At 36.4% G+C, this 20,636-nt stretch overlaps 1 protein-coding gene across 3 annotated transcripts in view; it reads right to left on the bottom strand.

Annotated features, from left to right (window-relative positions):
- HERC2 (HECT and RLD domain containing E3 ubiquitin protein ligase 2) overlaps positions 1–20,636 on the bottom strand; it is a 112,241-nt gene that overhangs the window by 7,051 nt on the left and 84,554 nt on the right. For all 3 annotated transcript variants that reach the window (XM_032100276.1, XM_032100278.1, XM_032100277.1), the window contains exons 70-86: positions 19,552–19,705; positions 18,751–18,858; positions 17,011–17,142; positions 16,341–16,499; positions 16,130–16,248; positions 15,625–15,750; positions 14,595–14,750; positions 14,332–14,447; positions 14,008–14,206; positions 12,684–12,898; positions 11,690–11,867; positions 9,875–10,036; positions 8,699–8,790; positions 7,684–7,823; positions 6,499–6,686; positions 5,644–5,841; positions 3,875–3,958 (exon numbers count right to left, since the gene is read on the bottom strand). In XM_032100276.1, the coding sequence (XP_031956167.1) occupies positions 3,875–3,958; positions 5,644–5,841; positions 6,499–6,686; positions 7,684–7,823; positions 8,699–8,790; positions 9,875–10,036; positions 11,690–11,867; positions 12,684–12,898; positions 14,008–14,206; positions 14,332–14,447; positions 14,595–14,750; positions 15,625–15,750; positions 16,130–16,248; positions 16,341–16,499; positions 17,011–17,142; positions 18,751–18,858; positions 19,552–19,705 (2,526 nt within the window). The remainder of the gene's footprint in view (positions 1–3,874; positions 3,959–5,643; positions 5,842–6,498; positions 6,687–7,683; positions 7,824–8,698; positions 8,791–9,874; positions 10,037–11,689; positions 11,868–12,683; positions 12,899–14,007; positions 14,207–14,331; positions 14,448–14,594; positions 14,751–15,624; positions 15,751–16,129; positions 16,249–16,340; positions 16,500–17,010; positions 17,143–18,750; positions 18,859–19,551; positions 19,706–20,636) is intronic.

Below are 20,636 nucleotides of genomic sequence, written 5' to 3'. Positions count from 1 at the left end.
ATGATACTCACTGGGAGCCTCTAAAAACGAGTAAATACTATCAAAATATGTATGTATATAGATACACAGGTAATGTGTTCTTAGGCACCTACAGAAAAAGTGTATTTTATATTTGATGGAGATCTCTAAGATTGGCATGCAAGTAAATTTCCACGGATTTTGCTGCAAGAGACACACACAAAGAGGGTAAGAATACAAAAAGTATTTCACCAGTATAGAGAGGAAAGAAATGGAAAGTGAACAGAGAGCTGGAGAAACACAAGGGGGTTTTTTTTCCTCCTTGGAGTTCTGCAATTTATATTCTCAACCTGACTGCAAAGGGACTCCTACATGCACACAGATCACCAATATCTGTGAGACTGTTCATTCAGAAATAACCCAAACTTATCCCACTAACCTATATTTAGTCACACTACAAGCTACAGTGCATCTCAAAATCCAGTTGTTCTCATGCTGCATATTTCTGATGGCTTTGGATAAAAAACCCACCAGATTTCTTTCAGGTTTTATTGAAAGGCTGAGAAACCTAAATCCTCAGATGTAAGATGTTCTCTATCAACACAAGCTGGTTTTAATTCAATAGAAATCCATTGAATTAAATAGAGAAATTTGGCCAAGAAGTTTTAAATTGAGAAACTTTGTATTAGTCTCGAGCAGCTTGAAAAATACTGGTCATCCCATGAGACTCCCTTCAACCCAGAAGAATTCTCTCCCAGAAGTTGGGAGAAATCTAGTACATAAAGCCATGCACTCAGACACCAACAAAAAAGGTTTACAAAAAGATGACAGCTTCTAAGTTGGAATCAGCTAGGAAAGAGAAATATATACAGTTATCAGGTAAGACAGACCTATGAAGAAAACAAACACAATTCAAAGATATGCCACAAAATCACCAGAAGAGGTAGAGAAGTATCAGTGTAATAATTATAAAAGCACAGACACAGTTCTCACCTGTACCCTGAGTTTCAGTTTTCTATGCTCAAACTTAAATGCTACAGAATAAATAAGAGTACAAAAAGATAAAGAGTAGAGGAAAGACTATTCTACACAAGCAGACAAAAAAATCTTAGCCTGATCAGTGTAGGAAAACGAAGGCTATCATGAAATGAGTGTTCTTTGCAAGTACATTTGATAAGGGAGAAGACAATAACCAGGATGGAGGGATGTTACTTAATTTGAAATGACACTCAAAAAGAACAAATCATTAATTCATTCATATGCTCTGCCTACTTTAAGATCAGATCATTTTTACTCATCATGTTAGTGAGATTGCTATAACCCACACTGCATAAGGAGTCCTTGTGAGGAGGAAGAACCTGGTCTTGAAAGTGGTACTTCATATATCCATACATATCACATTCCTCCCTTGACAGTAAAGAACATTAAACCAGGAGATTCTTTGCCATATTACATTCATGAAAGTAGACATTCTCCATAATAAGTGAAATTTGCTTCCTTTTGAAAAGGAAGAAATTCCTTTCAACTGCTGTGCAAAGATATGTTTTAACAGCATTATGGAAGTATCTGCTCATAGGTCAAAACACACTGTCCATTTGACACTGCATGAATTACACCAGAACTTAAACACTTAAGAAAATCTGATCTGCTAGTATGAGGGTCAGTAAGTAAAACTGAGCACTGGAACCCTGTCTAGACACACAACTGTTAATTCACTTCTGGGTTAGTTTTTGTCTGCTTATATTACACCTCTCCAGAACAAGGCCCAGGTGCTGCTTTGGAACATTTTACTTAATGACTACTCCCGAAAAGTAGTATGGATAAACCTGCATGAAATTTGGTTTCTTCTGCCCTATGTAGTCCTGCAACAGCATCCCATACCATCTGCGTGCATCCAAGTTTGCCCTCATGCTACACCTCAATGCATAAATTACCTACACTCAATTTTATGCTACAGAAACACCAGGCTGGCACTTAGTTGAGTTACAGCACAGCCATCACATTGTTTTTCACACACCCTGAGCAGAAAAAGTACAGAAAACTACCCTATCTCACCATTACAAGGCTCCCAACAGAAAAGACCCAGGCCCAAGTAGTACGTAAGGCGAATGTGATCTACTCTAAAGGAATCTGGTCCCTGTAACACTGGACCCTGCCAGGAGAAGGGAGTGTTGGTTTGCTCGGTTTTACACTGCCATTATCTTCAGTTCTGGCATTTCCAAAGAAACCACTAAGCAGCAAGGGATGCTGAGGATGTATTGTAAAAAAAAAAAGTCAATACCTAGAAAACAAGTATAAATTAAAAACTCCTCTGTTTATTTTTATACCAAGGAAGACGAAGTGAATTGACAGCACCATGTAATCTATAAACTGCAAAAAGAGTCTTCTGAAAGCCAAGGGGTCTTAAAGCCCAGCTGCACTTTAACTTACAACTGCAAATAGGATGAAGAATTTTGACACTGATATTTAACTTTTTTGTGACTAGGTAATGCAGCTTAGAATCTTCAACTGAATATTATAAAGGATTGAACAGTTTCAGAATCCACATTTTCATTCAGAGCAAAAGCTAATTCTAGAAACTATAAGCCATACTTAGTTCTGTGTAATCAGGCCAGATTAGGAACATGACCTTTTGTAGTCTTCACTTGACTAAACTGACAGTTACAGCAATATTTTATTTCCCCCAGAAGGTACAAAGAAGGGAAGCTGCCAATTCTTTTCTAGGGTTCAAGACAGATTTAAATAGCAAACTGAAATACAAGAGCAAGCTATCTCAACTAATGAAGGAGGACACTAGGAAACGATCCCAAAACCTACTCATCACTTACTTCCTGCTTAAAATACCAGCAATATTTTTTGGACTTTCTGAATTCACACACTTAAAAGGTTATTTAAAAATCTCTGGTACACTCTTCAGCTTCCCAAATAATACAGTTGGACTCAATAAGTAAAAACTTAGTGACTGTATGATTCTAATAAACTAGAACAACACATTTTAATCACAGAACATTAGCAAGAAATTTTAAATGTCCACAGAACATGGCAAAGAAGTAGAAACAGGGTCCAGCCAAAACAGGATGTATTTTTTGTTCACTAACAGAAAATAACAAGTTTGAATTTTCACAATTTCTTCACTCTAACCTCACAAATGGTAGATTTTCTTACTTTTTGCAAAATTAAGGTGGAAAAAAAAAAAAGGAACAAAAAAAATGAACCCACCACAACCAGAAAGAAATGCATAAGGACTCTAAGATCAGGCTGCAGTCCATTTAAATGAAAACAATGTTTTACTATTCTGTGTTACAGAAGTATCCATGGAAAAAAGACATATCTGGCCTAAGGCACAACATTACATTTTCTGACATCAATGATAAAGAAAAAAGCCCTTTTGTATCAAAGACATCTGCAATCAATATGACTACATGTGATGACCAGCAAAGGACAAGAGTTTATCAGCCTGAATTTTAATTATATTCAAGAGCTTTCTTTCCATGCCTTTTTCTTTTTCTTACCTTTCATTTTCTGTTTTGAAAGCAACAGATGAATAATTCAGCTGAGCATTTGGAAAGGTAAGAAAAGCATCAGAATCACTACTCTCCTAAACTATCTAATGGAGTGAGTTCTGAAAAGTCCTTTGTCAAGCAGGACATACTCATTAAGACTCTAAATCATTCACTTAACATTTCAACAAGTGTCATCACCCTCTCCCCAAACAACTACAGTATGGATAAAAACATACTGAAATGAATATAAGCAGTCCTAACTGCACTCACTTCTTTATTGTTTGATTCTCTGACAAAAATTCAACTCTTTAGCACTCAGATACCAAACAGGTAAAACAAAAAGAGGGCTTTGACCAACACAGCACTGTGGGCTAAACATACAGAGAGTAAATCAGAACTTCAGCTGAAAATACCTGTATCCTGTTGAGCTCTACAACTGGCCCATGCTGACGGTCTCTCACCATAGTTGCTTGCACAACTTTTCTGAAAGCTGCCTCCTAAAAAAAAATCCAGATAATGGCAAAACTGAAATCAAATCAGAACCCTGCACATATTTTGCGAATAAACACATAGTTCCACCCAGGAAATAAAAAAGGAACAGAATATGAAGGTGCAAGATGTTAGCCAAGGATCATGTTATTTGTGCTAATATGTTTCATGTCTGAAACAGTGGGGATACTGAAAAAGTAAAGAAGAAAGTCCCATCTGTATCACCCAAAACCATGGCTTGAAAGGTTGCACTGCACCCAGATACAATTATTAAGCAACCAACATATATCTGAGTACAAGCATAAATTAGTTTATACTAGAAAAATATAAGGATATAGAGAATAATTAACATCAGAGAATGACAATCAAAAAAGCCAAAGATGAGATCATCTTGCTATGGAAAGCAATAAATAAACAACAAATAAAAATTTTTAAAAAACCCCTTTTCGTGCAAATTCAAGTAGCTGAGGTTCTCCCACTAAATATTAGGATATAATTTTACAGTCAATTTCAAGAAAGATGAAGAAGATTTTTAAGTCTTTAGAATCTCTGAAGGTAAGCTTGTCTTAAATGCCTATATATGAATATGGCATTACAACCTCTGATGCCTTGTGAGTGCTTCTGAGGTATTTATTCCTGATATCCCATTTTACCTTATGTCTGCAGCCTTTCTGTAACTATTCTGCAGACTCAAGCAAATTAGGTTGAATGTGCCTCCTGCATACACATTCTTATATGTAACATTATGTACGTAAGGACTCACAATTAATAGCATTAACAAATAAAAAGCTCACGAACAGAACAGCAAGGATTTCCTTTCTCGTTTAGGTTTTGATGATTTCCCTTGGTCTGTGAAGTATGGACACAGCTTGCTTGTTCTACTACACAATTTTACTGGAGTCTAGAGAAAGAGACCCTGAGACAACAGATACTAAGAAGTCTAGTTACAGGCCATGTGTCTTAGTTAAGGACACAGAACAGCACTTAACCAATTCTCTTTTCTAAGATATCTCCCAGCAGATTTTGTCAGTTTGTATAATGGTTTTTTTTTCAGTTAGACAAATTACTATGACAGTGAGAAAATTCAGACCCCAAACCAATGATTATACTGAAGGCAAATCATGTTTTTATTGCTTATCATATCTGAAGTTTTGAATAAGTGTTGCAGCTTTGAAGCATTACAATTATCTACATTTTCTCATGACTGACAACTATAAAAATACCCTTTATTTACCACTTGAGACTGAACTCCTAGGTATTCTGTCTTCCCTTTTAGCTCAGTCTAAAACAAGCTTGTAACTCCACAGAGCTTTCCATCTGCTAGTATATCACCTGACCTTGGTAGCTGAAATACAAACAGGTATGAATTGGTCATTGTCTCCTATCTTACATTTTTTCCAGGATAACATTTACTGAATACTCTAGAAGAATTCAGCTATACTACAAACTAAAGATTTACAGTGTAAAGTTATTTTTGAGATCAACACAAAAAAGCACTATGATGAAGAACTGAGAAAAACACTGTAGAAAAAAACACAAAGAAAGAAGTTTGCATCATCAGAATGCAAATATCTGATACACAGCTTACAGAACAAATTGAGACATACAGCTCTTTTTTCCTCAGAAACAACTTAAACAGTACTTCTCCGTTATGGTTAAAAATCTCTCCCTTAGAAACATTCTAATAAAATACCTTTCCCTGTGATATCAGAATTCCCCGTAATGTGTCAAACCCAACTGAGGGTCCTTGGCCAGTTTCATCAAGTCTTCCTTCAAGATCAAACATTGGAATGCAAGGGCAGAAGAGTTCTGAAATGTGATGCAGCAGCAGAAGCCTGTTTCTTAATGAAATGATGGGAATTTCCTGCAGATGATTGTACTCCATAGGAACCTAGGATAAGGTAATGATATCCAAATGTAACTTAGAATTATTATATACTTTATTTTATTCAATAGAACAACAACCCTTAGATTTGTAGGTAAACTTGTATTAGAAATGCAGATATTTGCTTATTCACACTGTCAAAACTTCGCATGTGGAGTTCAGTTGTTTATAAAAGATACTAATAGTATCCATCTAAACTGAACCAAGTATTGTATGATGGCCAGAATACAAGTGCTGTTCTGTATTTTACAATTTATCCATAAACAAATAAACCTTACATCTTGTCATCACTACTTCCAGGCATAGCTGAAATGCAGAATATTCAAAAACAAGGCTTCCCAATATAAAGCAAGCAACTAAGAACTCCCTTGGAAGGCATAACATTTCCACAGCTCCAAGGCAGAATTAAATTCCTGCCAATTTTCATACTGAGTTACTGTTTCACATTTGGATTAAACACTGAATGAAGAGGCTTTTTCAGCTCAGAAAAATGGAATCCTTTGGAAATACAGAAGTAAAACAAAGTAACTGGCTCAAACTTGAAGTCAAACTAAAGCACTGAGCCTATGCAGGGATTTGGAAAGGAAATACATCTGCTGAAAAGTCAGCAATAACCACATTAAGTATGTTTAAAATCTCAATTCAATAAGCCAAAAATATTACCTGTGTAGGGAGCTTGCCAGCATTAGCAGGTTTACTGGTTGACCAAGCTAAAGTATGTGCTGAGCCACAGGCTACTCGGTTGATCTTCTTACCCTGAAGTGCTGCAACCAGGCGTGGTCTTTGGATGGCATTAGTTGTTCCATCTCCAAGCTGCCCTTCATCATTATCTCCCCATGTATACACTTCCCCTAAACCAATAAAAATAATTTATTATCCTGAAGCTAATATACCAGCTTTTTGCCTTTTAAAATTTTTATTAGCAATTAATTAACCAGATAAAGCCTTGGGCTGTAAGATTTCTAGGACTGTCGGCCATCCTGAAATCCACTATCTAGTGCAGATGAATCTTGATTGACATAGTTAGGTCCACAGTCTCTACAGAGCAGCTAGCATAAGATGCATTTCTTTCCTCATAGTTTGTCTAACTGAAAGGTTCTGTTCCAGAATAGAAGATGGTAGAGCAGAAAAGTAACAGAACATCAGGAACAGCCTGTATTTGATAGTTTCATAGCAAAAGCAAAGCCAATATGAAAAAATAAAAATTTAAAAGGCTTAATATTTTTGTATGTATAATAAGCTGTATTACTAGAGAAGATATTAAAATAGGTGCTTGCTGTTGCAAGATAATTGGGAAATACTTTTAAAGTAACAATGGTGTTCTTGAACATTCATTTTGTGTAGCTATAATTCATTACTCACATTCATTTTCTGCAGCGGTATTTCACTAGCACCTATAAAACACTGTTATGGTGCAAACTTGTTATTTGTGGGACTGAGTCTGCTACAAAGAATATTCACTATCTCAACCTCTTATGTAAGAAGCAATGTTGTTTGTTCAGTGCTTCAGTTAGCAAGTTAAACACTTCAACAAACTCACAAGACCCCGCAAAAGCCAAATCCGTTCAATGCCACTGCTTGACCATTCTGTAATTACCTTTAGAGCTCTATATTTTTCTTTGATCATCAGTGCTTATGCAACTTGAATTCTTTAATTTTTATTAATTTAGTTCTATGTGATCACTTTAATTTCTTGCTTGCAACATCTGCAAACACAAAATATAACCATGCACACAGAGAACCAGTGTTTTTAGCAAGGACAACCAACCATCAGTTAACTAAAAGATAAAGTTTCAATTTTTTTCAAATTCAGTGCTAAAAACTAAGTAAATTATTTGATTTGTATACCATCTTCAGTGCAGCAAACACAGTGCAAAGAGCCCGTAGCAATTGCAATAACTTTCTTTCCTTGAAGTCCCTGCACTTGTCGTGGTCTTCTAACATGGTCATCAGATCCATGGCCTAAACGGTGATAATCTCCCTTGCCCCTGCACAGAGAAATAAACACTTAAAAACTGTGTTTTAACTGTGGAAAAAATATAATGATAGGCTATGTCTGACATTTCACCTGTAGATGTACTTACAAAGTCCAATACCAAAATACTGTCCAAACATTCAACATTAATCATCCCTACTTTATATGGATGTGATTCTGCTGACTCAGTACAGATTCTTACACCTCCAATACAATGTTCTTACTTAATCTGTGTAGCTCCTTTTACCACTTTTCCAGAGTGTGGTCTTATCTTTCACTCTTAAAGGAGTCAAGTATTAGAAGCATTCATCTGCAGAAACAGTGTATTTACTGATCTCAAGGACTGGAACTTCATACAGTTTATGGACACCAAAATGTCATATAAACAAGGTAGCTGAGGGAAGTTGGAAAGGTATTTTGCTAAGCCTTTTTAAACATTTCAGTCTAGTAGTTTAAACTACAAAATTTGGAATGGTGTAAGGAAGATTAAAACAATGAATTCTAAAATCAAATTCCCAGACCACAGCCACCACAAGCTAGACACAACTTTGATAATACATGAGAATGTTATTTATGCTATCACCTTCCGCCCTGCATGACACTTCATGCCTATAATTCTACTGACCTCCTTAGAAGTTCTGCATCTTGCAGTGGTCAATGTCTGGAATGACAACCCTGTGCTTAGGTTCCAAGACAAAACACTTGGATTTTTCATTCATGGCACCAGAAAATGTTCCCCAGTGGTAGATTTTATTACTAATCAAGACACAGAAACTCAAAAAACTTTTGAAAGAGAAGATCAAAACAGTGAAAGAAGTGTAACACTGATACTTGTTACAGACAAGGTGACATCTAACACTGTCAAAATAACTAATACAGAATACTTACCATGTATATACAGCTCCAGATTTGGTAAGGGCCACAGAAAATTGTGATCCACATTCTACTTTAACCACTCCAAGGCCTGTGAGGGAATCAATCTAGAAAAATAAAATCACATGAAAATCAAATGAGTTAATTAAGGAGACTGTAGACTGAACTGTCTAAAGTAAAATATAACACTAGTGTATTTCTGTATGTGTATTTACAAATTGAAATGTTTATGTAGGTAATTTAGAAGAATTCCACTCCTTTAATCTTCCTACCATTTACTGCTTAAACACTAAGAAGGAGCTCAAATTTCACAAACTGTTGAAGGTCACCTCTAGTACATTTTTCCCATAGTTACTCCGCAATTGCCCTGAATAGAAACAATAAGGTTTTGTCTACAAACACTCATCCTTAGTTTGTATGATATGGATGTGATTCTGCTGACATAATAAAAATATTTTTATCTCCAGCAGACTCTTCCTATTTATTCTATGTAGGACCTTTTGCTGCTTTACAATCAGTCCTATGGGACTCAATGATGAAATATAAACAAGCTATTTTCACATTATGTTACATCATGCTGGAAACATTCGGAAACAGAACGGGGATACCTGTATCCAAGTAATTGTGTTTCTGGATTTACGATCTACAATCCACTGTGCATAGCTATACACAGTGATAGACATTTCTCAAACACAAACAACATTCATCTTCATAACAAATGTTGGAATTCAAATTTAATGGCTACATGGATTTCATATGTAACGTGAAAAAATTCCAAGTCAACCATGCATTCATAGAAAGGGTTGAATATAAAGTAAGATTGCTTTCCAATTAATTGATACCCCTTTCTGGACTGACCTTATGACTATTGTAAACTTATTAACACAAAGAAACATGAAGATTTCTTGGCAAAACCTAATGTTTTGACAGGAACCAAAATCAAAACGAGAAATATTGTTTAAACCAGCAACGTTTTTCAAAAAAAAAAAAAAAACCCTTCAAGGTCAACTTTAACAGCCAGCACAAAACTTAAAGATTTGTTATTGTAGCCTACAAAGCTCATTCTTAAGAACCACCAGAAGAATCCTGATGTCCCAGGATGGGTGAAAGTTTGTACACATTGACAAATCTGTCTTCAGCATTCTCCACCAACATCATGGTTTCTAAAGAAATGAAGTTACACAGAAATACCTTCATTGGTACTTTACAGCCATCACTGCCTCCTCTCCCAAGTTTTCCATAATCTCCATCACCCCAGGACCAGACTGTATCATCATCAGTGAGGCACAGTGTCTGTGCATCCCCGCTGCCACAGGCAATATCAATCACACGGTAACCCTGGAGAGCTTCCACCTGGAATGAAATCACTCATTTTTGCTCACCATAAAAGACTCAGTCATTTCGTTTCACAAAAGATGACAAACTCAGCTTGGAGAGGTGAACTACGAGTCTGAAACAGCACAGGAACAAGGAAATAAAGGCACCTCTAAGAGCTTTGCTCTTTTCAAACCAGCAAATGAAACCCAACTATGTATTTTAAATACAGGACTTATTTTTTTTAATTGGTGAACTAGTTAAATTTTTTTACCTAAGTGTCAGGGAAAACAGTACAAAACCCTAAGGTTACTGAAGACTATATTCTGTTGAAATAATTTCGGGCTCTCTGGGCCTGTACTGAATACAGTAAGGGGAAAAAAATGTCTTATTTTCAAATAGTCTTTCACTAGTTTACAATTTTTGAGCACTCGCATCATAATCTGAATTTAGTCGACGTCTTTTGAAATGATGCCATCTAGTGATGAAGCATGGGATTTGGAAGGACAAAGTAAAAGGTTGGTGACCCACATATATCACATCCTTCCTATCCTTGCCACTACTTGAAACAGATTCCAGGTGGCACAACCTATCATCCAAAGCAGCATGAAACTTCACATATTTCAATTCATCTATAGTTATCTATTTTCATACACACACAGAATACAGGGTGGGGAAAGGAAAGGTGGGCCAACCTTGGGTTTTGGGGGGGTCAGGGGAACGAGAACAACTGGATACAGGTGTTAAGGTCCCAAAGGGGACTAAGATGCATGATACCTCATCTCACAGATTGAAACACTGGAAAAAGTTAATGTTTGTAACAACAGAAATAGATACACAGAGCTATGAATAAAACTAACAAACTAACATTTGGTTTGATACAACCAATGAAAACTTGGCCTTTGCTGTATTTTCAGCAAGTGAATGCAGGAAGCAAAATGAACTTTCATTTCAAAGACAGGGCAGTTTTCTTAATACCATTACTTTAACTAAAATCCCTTATAGAGTCTAGTTCACAGGAGTACAACAGTCTGAATTACAACTGTCAGCTATTAGTATTGGCAGTCTTCCTACTTTCCACACTGCCCAAGTTCTCAGACTTACCACTTAAGAACCAAATGAAAACAGCTACCTTCTTAATCAAAACTTGCTTAACGTTCCTTAGCAAATAGCAATCAAATACTTCATAATTACTTTGGTTAAATTCTTATTAACTTAGTGCATACTTCAGTAACGTCTCAGTATTCAGTTGTGAGAATTAAGAGCATCATTACTGTGTCAGGAGAAAAAAAGCAGTTTACAAGTGACTCAGCAGCTATCACTGTAAACACTGTTATATTTCCCAAGAAGTAAATAATGAGGAAACCCAGAAAACAACAAGCTCATTTGTTACTTTCAGCGCAAACTACTCCTGTGAACAGGTAGAATTTACTTACTATGGGGTGGGGTTTTTGATTTGGGGGTTTTCTTTAAATCTCTAAAATAAGTTCCTTATAAGCTGTTTGGTGACCACTAACAAAGTTTTGCAGCTCCTCTTTCATTTTATCCTTTCAGTCATGGGAGCTTGTTCATTTCTTACAAATACATGCCACTGTTTTGCCCTTTCATTCTTTGTATGCAGAAAGGCATAAAGTTATAAATCAGAAGATATGAACTGGACAAAGACTGTTGAGTGCTCCAAAGGTTTCTTACCAGTTTAGGTTTTAGTTGGTCCTCACTATCTCCATGCCCAAGGCGTCCATATCTTCCCTTTCCCCACGTGAAAAGGTCTCCTGCAGCTGTAATGCAAGCACTGTGGGCTCCCCCAGCAGCAATGTCAACCACTTCTATGCCTCTCAGAGACTCAATCACACGAGGGCGATCACAAGGGCTAAAATGAAAATGTCTGTCTAGACAAACTTTTGGGATAGACCATTCACATTCACCAGTATACAGAGAGAAGCTCTTAAAATGAGAATGAGGACACCTAAAATTGCTGAGTATTTGCTTTATACCAGTTTAATACCCTAAAGATTTAATTTTAACTAGAAAAATTCATTCAGATTCATTTAACTAGAAAAATATTTCATTCAGAAATAGAGACAGAGGCCTATAAAAGGAGTAAGTATTTTACCACATGTTATATTACAGAACTACAGGTAAACTGAAACTACAAAGCCACTTTAACTAAAATCTGGTAAAAACTAAGCATTTAGCCTGGAAAATCAGTCCAATTTAAGACACATCACCAAAATTTCTAAAATGTACCAGTATAAAACATATAATTTTGCCCCCATGAACTTAAGCATTCTTCTTATTTGGATCAGAACATTATCGTCTCTAACACAATAGAACCTCTCCCTTAATGTCGGCAACAGTGCATATGAAAATCAGAAGGACAATAGCAGTTTTGCTCCCAAAAGTATCTGAAAGTTCCACATACCTACGAGACAGATCCTAAAGTAAAGCCATGAATTTTAGCTTCCACAGATATGTTAGAAGACAATATCAAATAGAAAAATCAGATAAACTGCTTATCTGAAAAATATGATGAGGTTCTCCAATTTTAAAGTGTACGTTTCCACATCACTGCTTTCTGCTGACTTGCGCATATAGGGAGTACTCATAGAGCACTCTTAATATATAGCAACTGTGGTAAGTAACCATTTATAGTTTTTTTTAAATAACATTTCAAAGTGTTACTTGCCTTCGGTTTCCATGACCAAGTTTGCCATCTTCTGCTTCACCCCAAGAATAAACTTCTCCCTCAAAAGACAATGCCAAACAGTGCTTTCCTCCTGAGTTCACTGCAACTTTCTTTATGAACACATGTTGAATGGATTCCAGTAAAGTTGGAGTAGAAACTGACTCCGTTCCTCCAATTCCAAGCCTACCACCTGCTCCATATCCAGTGGCATACAGCTTTAAAGTAAAGAATAAAATTTAGTTTTGTTTGCCTCATGCAGAACATTCCCTAGAAAAGAATTCTAGAGAAGAATTCTTTATTCTTGGAAAATAAAGAAATATTTTGAAATATTTCACCTAAAAAACTTTGGGAAAATGCAGCTACATTCAAGTCAATAAGAACTCCCACTGATGTAATGGATTTAGTTTGAAATACTAAAGCTTATTTTGTAAAACTATCAAGAGACCACAGCTTTGCTTGATAGCATTACAAAATCATCTATGACCTGTAGCTCTCCTTCCAAGCAGCGTTATTATTGTTTTCCATCTTCTGTAGAATATACACACCTAAACACAGTTGTTTCTTTCCTTCCATCCCCTAAATACAGTTTTAATGTCTGATTTTCATTTGTTTCATCTCTCTGAATAATTTCTTTCAACAGAATGATGTCAAGAAATGTCATTAATCTGCCCTTTACCCTTCTGTGAATTATTAACAAAGATAATATTGACCCCAAGGAATCATTACAGTACCTCACTAGATGAATGTAACTGTTACATAAAGCTCTAGCTAAAATTCTCCATCACATCCTTAACAGCTCCCATCTGTATAAAAATAAAAATTTCGAATTCATGAACTGATGTTTTTCTCCTATACCTTACACTAAACTTCTGCATTAAGATTCCTTTTCGGTCAGGATTTGAGCACCTGGAAATGAGATGCTGCAATATCTAACTTACATTAAGCCAACTGTGAACAATCTCAGATTATACCTCTCCCTCGTCAGCAAGAAATAATCACCCCTGTTTTAGGGAACTCCGTGAGCATGCTGCTTGTACCCAACTTTGACAAAATCGGATCATATTTTTGAACTGAGAACTAAAATATGTTTCTTGTTTCAGCCATTTAATGCTATAGCAGTAGAAAGTACTGGTGGAGTTGGCACAGTTCAGATTCTTAAAGAAAGAAAGTTACTAACTACCAACAACAACAACAATAATAACAATAACAATAATAATAATAAACCTGTGCTATACACATTACTTTTCATTTAGCCAAACCCATTCTGACTGAGGGTGAAATATTTCAAGGGAATGAAACAAGCAATCATTTGTTGCATCCTTACTTTCCCATCAGCAGTCACTGCAAACAGAGTCTGTTCACCACCAATTAACTGCACTGGTCTGAGGGTGGCTAGAGCTTCACATGGAGTTGGGACTTTGACTTTTGCTCCTTCAATTCCACCAAGCTGTCCTCTGTGATTATGACCCCAACCATAAATAGTTCCACTGCCTCCAGCTGAAAGTGTCCAATCATCAGGTCGTCTGCAGAAAATGCAAGACAAGCAAAATTTTAAAAGAGCTTTTTAAAAGTCTCAAAAAATACAGTTTATCATTGTACAACAACAAAGCATCACAAGACCAAACCAGTAAAAGTTGAAAGAAATTACCTATTCATCCACTGGACAAGCTGCTCATCCTGTTCTCTCTTAAAGATGTCATGGCACTCATGAAGAACATCCATATTTTCATTATCTGCCATTAATTCTCGGATTTTCTTTGCCACCTGTGAAATATTTTGCATTAAACAACATAATTCAAATTACTGATTACGCCTACCACAGTTGGAATAAAATAATTCAAACTCAGTGTATCTTTTTACATGAAACACTTTCACATGTTCCATTAACCATTTAAAGTACTCCTGCAGTACCTCATCAAGGAAAAGGCGAGGTAATGGTGTCCTTTTATCAAGAGCCACAGCAACCCTGGATGCCATGCAGTATCTCCTGAACCAGGCCCATTTGTGCGTCTCTGCACAGCAAGGGAGAGTGTCCAACTCCAGGTCACAAGCCAGAGCCACAAGCACCTGCAGACCATCAAAACATTTTAGAGAGGTATCAAAAACATGCAATAAAAATCAGTATGCATTTGATAGAGATGAACAGCACATAAGCTAGTAGGGCCTGAATAGAGTCTCAAAGACAAGTAAAGTCACTAAGAGCCATCCATCTTCATTACCCTCATGGATGGGATAACATCAAGTGTACCCACACTATCTCACACAGGTATCTAATTTCCTCTTTCAGTCCAGAAATTTTCATAACCTCCCTGTGAAACACATTCCTAGATTAATTAACTTTTCCATATCAAATCACATGTGCTTAACTTTTTACCTTCCATTTCTGTCTCCTTTCTACAATTCAATGAATTTTCAATTGCTTTTCAATTTGACTCAATTTCAAATCAATGTTTCAGATGAATATTGTGAACAACAGATTACTTCCTCCTCCTATAAACTTCTAAGATTTTCTGTTAAGATAGGTATGCCCTCTTAGTTTCACTTTTATACTATGAAGGAGGCTTTTTCAGCCTTTTATTCTTCTTGCTCTTCTCCAGACTTCCTCAGTTTGTTTATTTTTACTTTGAAGTACAGGCTCCATTTAAGACATTGTCATTTTTTCCAACTGGATGTAAATAAAACCTTCGGAGTACTGAACTAACTAAATAGAAATATATAACATTCCTATTACGACAGCTCAAAATCACTTACCAAAAAGCATGCTTACAAGATGTTTTTCTGAGCTTCTCTGCCTAGCCATTCGTATATTTGTTTCTCCTTTTAGAAGCAGTACTCTGGTTTTGTCAGTAAATGTTACTGATATAGGACTAAGTGAACTTCGCGCATCTCAAAAAATCCCAGAGCTATTTTAAAGTATTCTTTACTGATTGTACTGCATTACCTTAAAGAAAGGGCTGTGGAGCAATTGCTTGCCACCTCTCACAATGGGGTCTTCATAGTCAAACTGTCGCTGCAAAGCTTCTGGAAGACCTTTAACCAAAGCAGCTAAAGCACTCCCTGTGAAACTCTAAAACACCACACAACCAGAAAGTTAGTCATAGTGCATGCACTCACTACAGGAAGTACATTATTTAGAAGACTGTGACAAACACGAATAACTTCCCAAACTACAGATAGCTGTGTGAAGTACCATTTCCATCCACTTCTTAAAACAAAATTATTTCTACCACTTTTTGGCAATTCTGAAAGCACATCTATTCCTTCTTGGAATTAGCCATTTTTTTTATGCTAAACTGGAGTACCTTTACAGACTTGCAGACCTGTGCAAGAAGACTATTCATTGGCCTATGTCCTATTTTGCACTAACACAAAGGAAGTTGTACATCAGGGCTAGCACTTTAATCTTAATGTGAAAAATGTGAAGAGGAGCATCCCTGCCTTCTTACCAAAGCCCGTGTTTCTCCCTCGTTATCCCCTAGGATCCGGTTGATGTTAATGGACTGGCCAAATTCTGTGGTGAGCAGTTTCCGTAGTCTCTGCAAAGCCCACATTCTGTGGCCAGCAGCTAAGGAAAAATATGCACACAAAGAACGTCATTACTTAAAACAATCACCGTAACTTCAAAAAACGCAGACCTAATTTTAAGACGATACTCACCTAAGGCACTCAGTTGAGCACAAGCTGCAAGAGAAGCTGCCAAGCGAGGAACTATGCTCCTGTTAGAAGCAAAATTTAAGCGAAAATCCAACAAACACGTAACCAAATCCATTGAAGGACATGAAAGAATGCAACGATCTGAGAGAAGGTCTTTAGGGCCTGCAAGAAACAAAAAGCAACAACAAAAAAAAGCTGGGGAAGGCTTGTCCTCGAACTGAAATAAGAACAGAACATAAGCAGGATTTTGCTGGCCAAACACAGCACTCTAGAGTGCTAGTCTGCATCTGAGTTATCTATTCTACTTCCCTTTGAAGAGACTTGGAAGAAAAATGCACTTTCATGACTTAATTCATGTAATTTTAAAACAGACACATTTTAAAAAATAAGGGCATTTCAGATGACTTGTGTCCCAGAAGTATCTTCTCTTCATTGATGAAGAGGCAAACTAGAGTGATTACAAAATATTTTTCTCTCTTCTCTATGTAGAAGTGCACCTCTCAGGACTTAGCTGAAAAAGTTTCCTAAGTATGAATGAAAATGTTTTCTTAGTATAAATGTAAATGAACTGTTGAACTTTGGCACGTAAATACCATGCAATAAGTGCAGTGTAAAAAGCTAACAATAAAAACCTACTCTTACCCTCCTGTAAATGATGTATGTGATACCTTACCTGCAGCTGGCATGATAGGGTAAACTGTGAAACGCCATCCCCATCCATTCACAGACCCATCACTGATGAACTTCCACTTTAACTCATCCCCTGGAATTCGCAATTCACTAGACCAGTCTGACCACTCACGACCTGTTACAGTAGGCAAGACAAGCAAATTCAGCTCTTCTGCCTGAGCCAAATGCTAGCCACTCATCAACAGCAATTGGTTAAAGATGATAAATGTGGGGAAATACAAAAGGTGGAAAGGATTTTAGGTGTGAGAAATAAAAGCAGGCCTCAGAAAATAAAGCAAAGGATTTAGAATTCAGCTTTGCCTGTGAAAAACTAGAAGAAGATACAGTTATGCAGCACCAAGGACATTAAAACAATGGTTAGGGTTTCTAGGTTTGGCCTAGACAGATTTTGGAGTTGCAAAAAATATTAGCTTAGCAAGATAGATAAATTTAAGCCTTATAATGGGATATTGTGTATTGTTATGTCAAGGCATAACAATCCAGTATTTTATTCAACAGTTGTACATGTGCTGTTTATGAATTGGTTAAGACAGCTGTTTGTAACTTTTAGAAGCACGCTGATTGGCTAAAAAGCTTTTAAGAGTGCTTTGCAAACAGAAGGTTTTGGGTGTCTCAGACACGTGAGCCCGGTCCCATCTCTTGTGAGACTGATGCCAAATAAAATAATAAAAGGCTCCTGGAATGCTTGTCTGGGCTCCCCGTCCCGTTTATCGGAGATCACCAACAATAAACATCACACAAAGGCATTCAAGAAAAAAAGCTATGTAAAGCACATGAACATAAATGTAAAAATGTTATATTAAGTCTTAAAAAGTTCAATTAGCACTGCTAGCAGATAGCCTTAGTACTTTCAGTACCACATTCAGGAGGCTACTGAGAGAGCTTACTAAAATCCATTGTCCTATTTTCAAATTAGCTTTCATATTACAAAAATATGTAATAACCTATACATTTAAATTAAGCTTTACAGCTTCCAACCAGGAACCAACCAGGAAATATCTCAGTAATGAAACATGTCTGGGGAAAAGTGGGTCAACATTAAAAGCCCACATCACAACTGCACAGGCAGTAACTACTGAGACCCTCGCACACAATGTAGTGTATGGGTAAGTTCAACACAAAATTTGATGTGATTAAAAATATTCCTCCAAAACCTCCTACAAATTAATACTGCTTAAAAATTAAAACAGAGATGTCAAGATTAAAGATGTGGAGAATTCACGTAGTGTCACATACAAAGACCAGAGCAGGAAACAGAAAGAAAGAGCACCGAGCTATTATTTTGGACATTTGACAGCAGAAGAGCATTTGTCTTGACTGTATGAAAGCTGAAATTTCTCTAAGTACTACCTGAAAAAGGAAAAAGCTAGCAAAATAAGTATTCTTTTCCAATTTTTTAGAATACACTTTGATTATATAGAAATTCATACATGTTGGCAGGGGTGCTAAACACTGAATTTTACACTCTATCTGCTCTTTGGAAGAACTGGACAACCTAACATTCACTTCCCAGAGAGTCTCTACATCCAAAGACACGAGATCAATCTTTGCGTCTAGATCCTACAAACTTCTTAGTTTAAAAGACAGTATCAATTAACACAGGTTTTCCTCTCTTTTACTGGCATATCCCTAACAAGTCGTCAGTCAGAGGCAGTGGCACATTTCATTCAGCACTTAAGAGTAAATCACACAAGACATTTTGAAAAGCACCGTTTCTCCGAACCTGATCGGACGGACACAATCCTGTTGACGCCATCCATTATGGTGAGTGGATCGTGACGCCGCTCCGTAGAACACTGGCGGTCAAACTCTACCCTCAGTCCCTCAGCACCTGAACAGGAGTAAAGAGTTCACACATTTCTACAGAGCAATCAATACTGCAGACAAACGCAGTATTTCAGAAATCCACATGAAATCAAACACAGTTGTTTGGAAGCCACAGAGCTCATTAATAAAAGAAACTTCTTTTGATTTGATGACGTTATTTGCCGTAATTTCTTCTCATTGTACAGCTTAAATCACAGCAAACTTGTGTGAGTAGGGGCTAGCAGACAAAAGACCATAGCAGAACATTCAAAACTAAAGTTTCAAAAGACAAAAAAATGCCTATTTACAGCTAAGGCAAATAGCTCTTTGTAACTTTTGGTAAGTACTAGGTAACTTACTGAAGGAAGCACTAATGAAGCATTAAAACAAAGAAGTATTTCCCTTGCTCAAGACTAGAATATGAGTGTTCAATTACTAAACCTGAAAAAGACTCAGTCCTTCTCAGCTTCATAACTGAATGGAAAACAGCAATGGAACTGGAATCACACCCAGTGAGCCCAGAAATGCACATTGTACAGAACAGAGATTTTCACCAGCATGTAAGAAATCAGCTTCAAGAAATACTTTTCTATAGCAACAGGACACATAGTATGGCTTTAAAAGTTCAAACCATATTTTTGTAAGTTAAGGAACAATTTAATGCAGGCAGGCTTAAAAATAATTGAATCTTAGCAACATAATTCTAAGAATTCTGTACCTGGTATTTTAACTGTGCCACTAGAAGATGTATCGTCAGTATACGGATGGCTGCTCTCTACCACAACTGGTTGTGAAGAGAGGCGACCACTTTGTGAATCAGTTGCTACATCTTCTAGTTCAGTAACACAAAGCTCCAACAACATATCAGCAACCTAAGAAAAGAAAAACACACAATTTACAAACTGTATGTTTGATTAGTCCAAAAAAATCTAAGTAAACTACCATTCTTCCGAAATTTAAAATAAATAACTTCTTTTAGGAAATCTGATTCATAAACCATCATATTAATTTAAAAATACTCTTTTTGGTAGTGTTAGAGCTAGAAAAATTCCTAGAACTAAAAGCCAAAAAACTTCACTTTTCAGTAAGTAAATAACAACACAAATAATTGTTTTCCCTTGCAGAAAAAGCAAACTATTAAATCTAAGCTGCAGAGCATATACAAGCATAGAAAGGTATAAATATTTAACCAGTATGTAATATTGCAAAACCCTGTTTAGGCAGGAAATGCCAAAAGTATTAATTTTAAAAGAGTTTCTAATAAAAATTCTGTCTCCAAAACACAAAATCCCCACACAAACCCAAAGCTGTTCAGCTACTCACTACTAATGCTAAAGAAAACAGAATTAATGTAGAAGTGCATATACAGCATGTACCTAAATTGACTGAGAAAACTCAAGCCCAACATAAATATACACAGCTAATCACTGCAAATTGGGCAGGGGGAGTAACAGTTTCAGAAATCTTAGAAGAAATGCATTGTTAGTCATTAGGAAAAACTACTATTTGAAAGGTAAAGCTACAAGAAATATTAAACAGTTTTCAGCTCGTTACTGTACACAGATATTCTATAAATAATTTATGATTTGTCACATTCTGTCAGCTATGGAAAAAGAACCCCATACCCATGGCTACTTTGTAAAAAGTTAGAAACTTCAATGCATTAAATGTAAATTTTAACAGATCAGAAGAATTATTATATCATTAAGAATACAATATACTAACAGCATTTTGAGCTAGCAATAATGACTGCATCATTTTGAAAAATAAATTCAGATGCAAAACAACCCCATCACAGAAGTT

Source organism: Corvus moneduloides, chromosome 2, assembly GCF_009650955.1.
Source record: "Corvus moneduloides isolate bCorMon1 chromosome 2, bCorMon1.pri, whole genome shotgun sequence".
NCBI classification, from domain to species: domain Eukaryota; kingdom Metazoa; phylum Chordata; class Aves; order Passeriformes; family Corvidae; genus Corvus; species Corvus moneduloides.
Note: the sequence above shows the minus strand (reverse complement) of the source record. Positions and strands in the feature narration are given on the sequence as shown.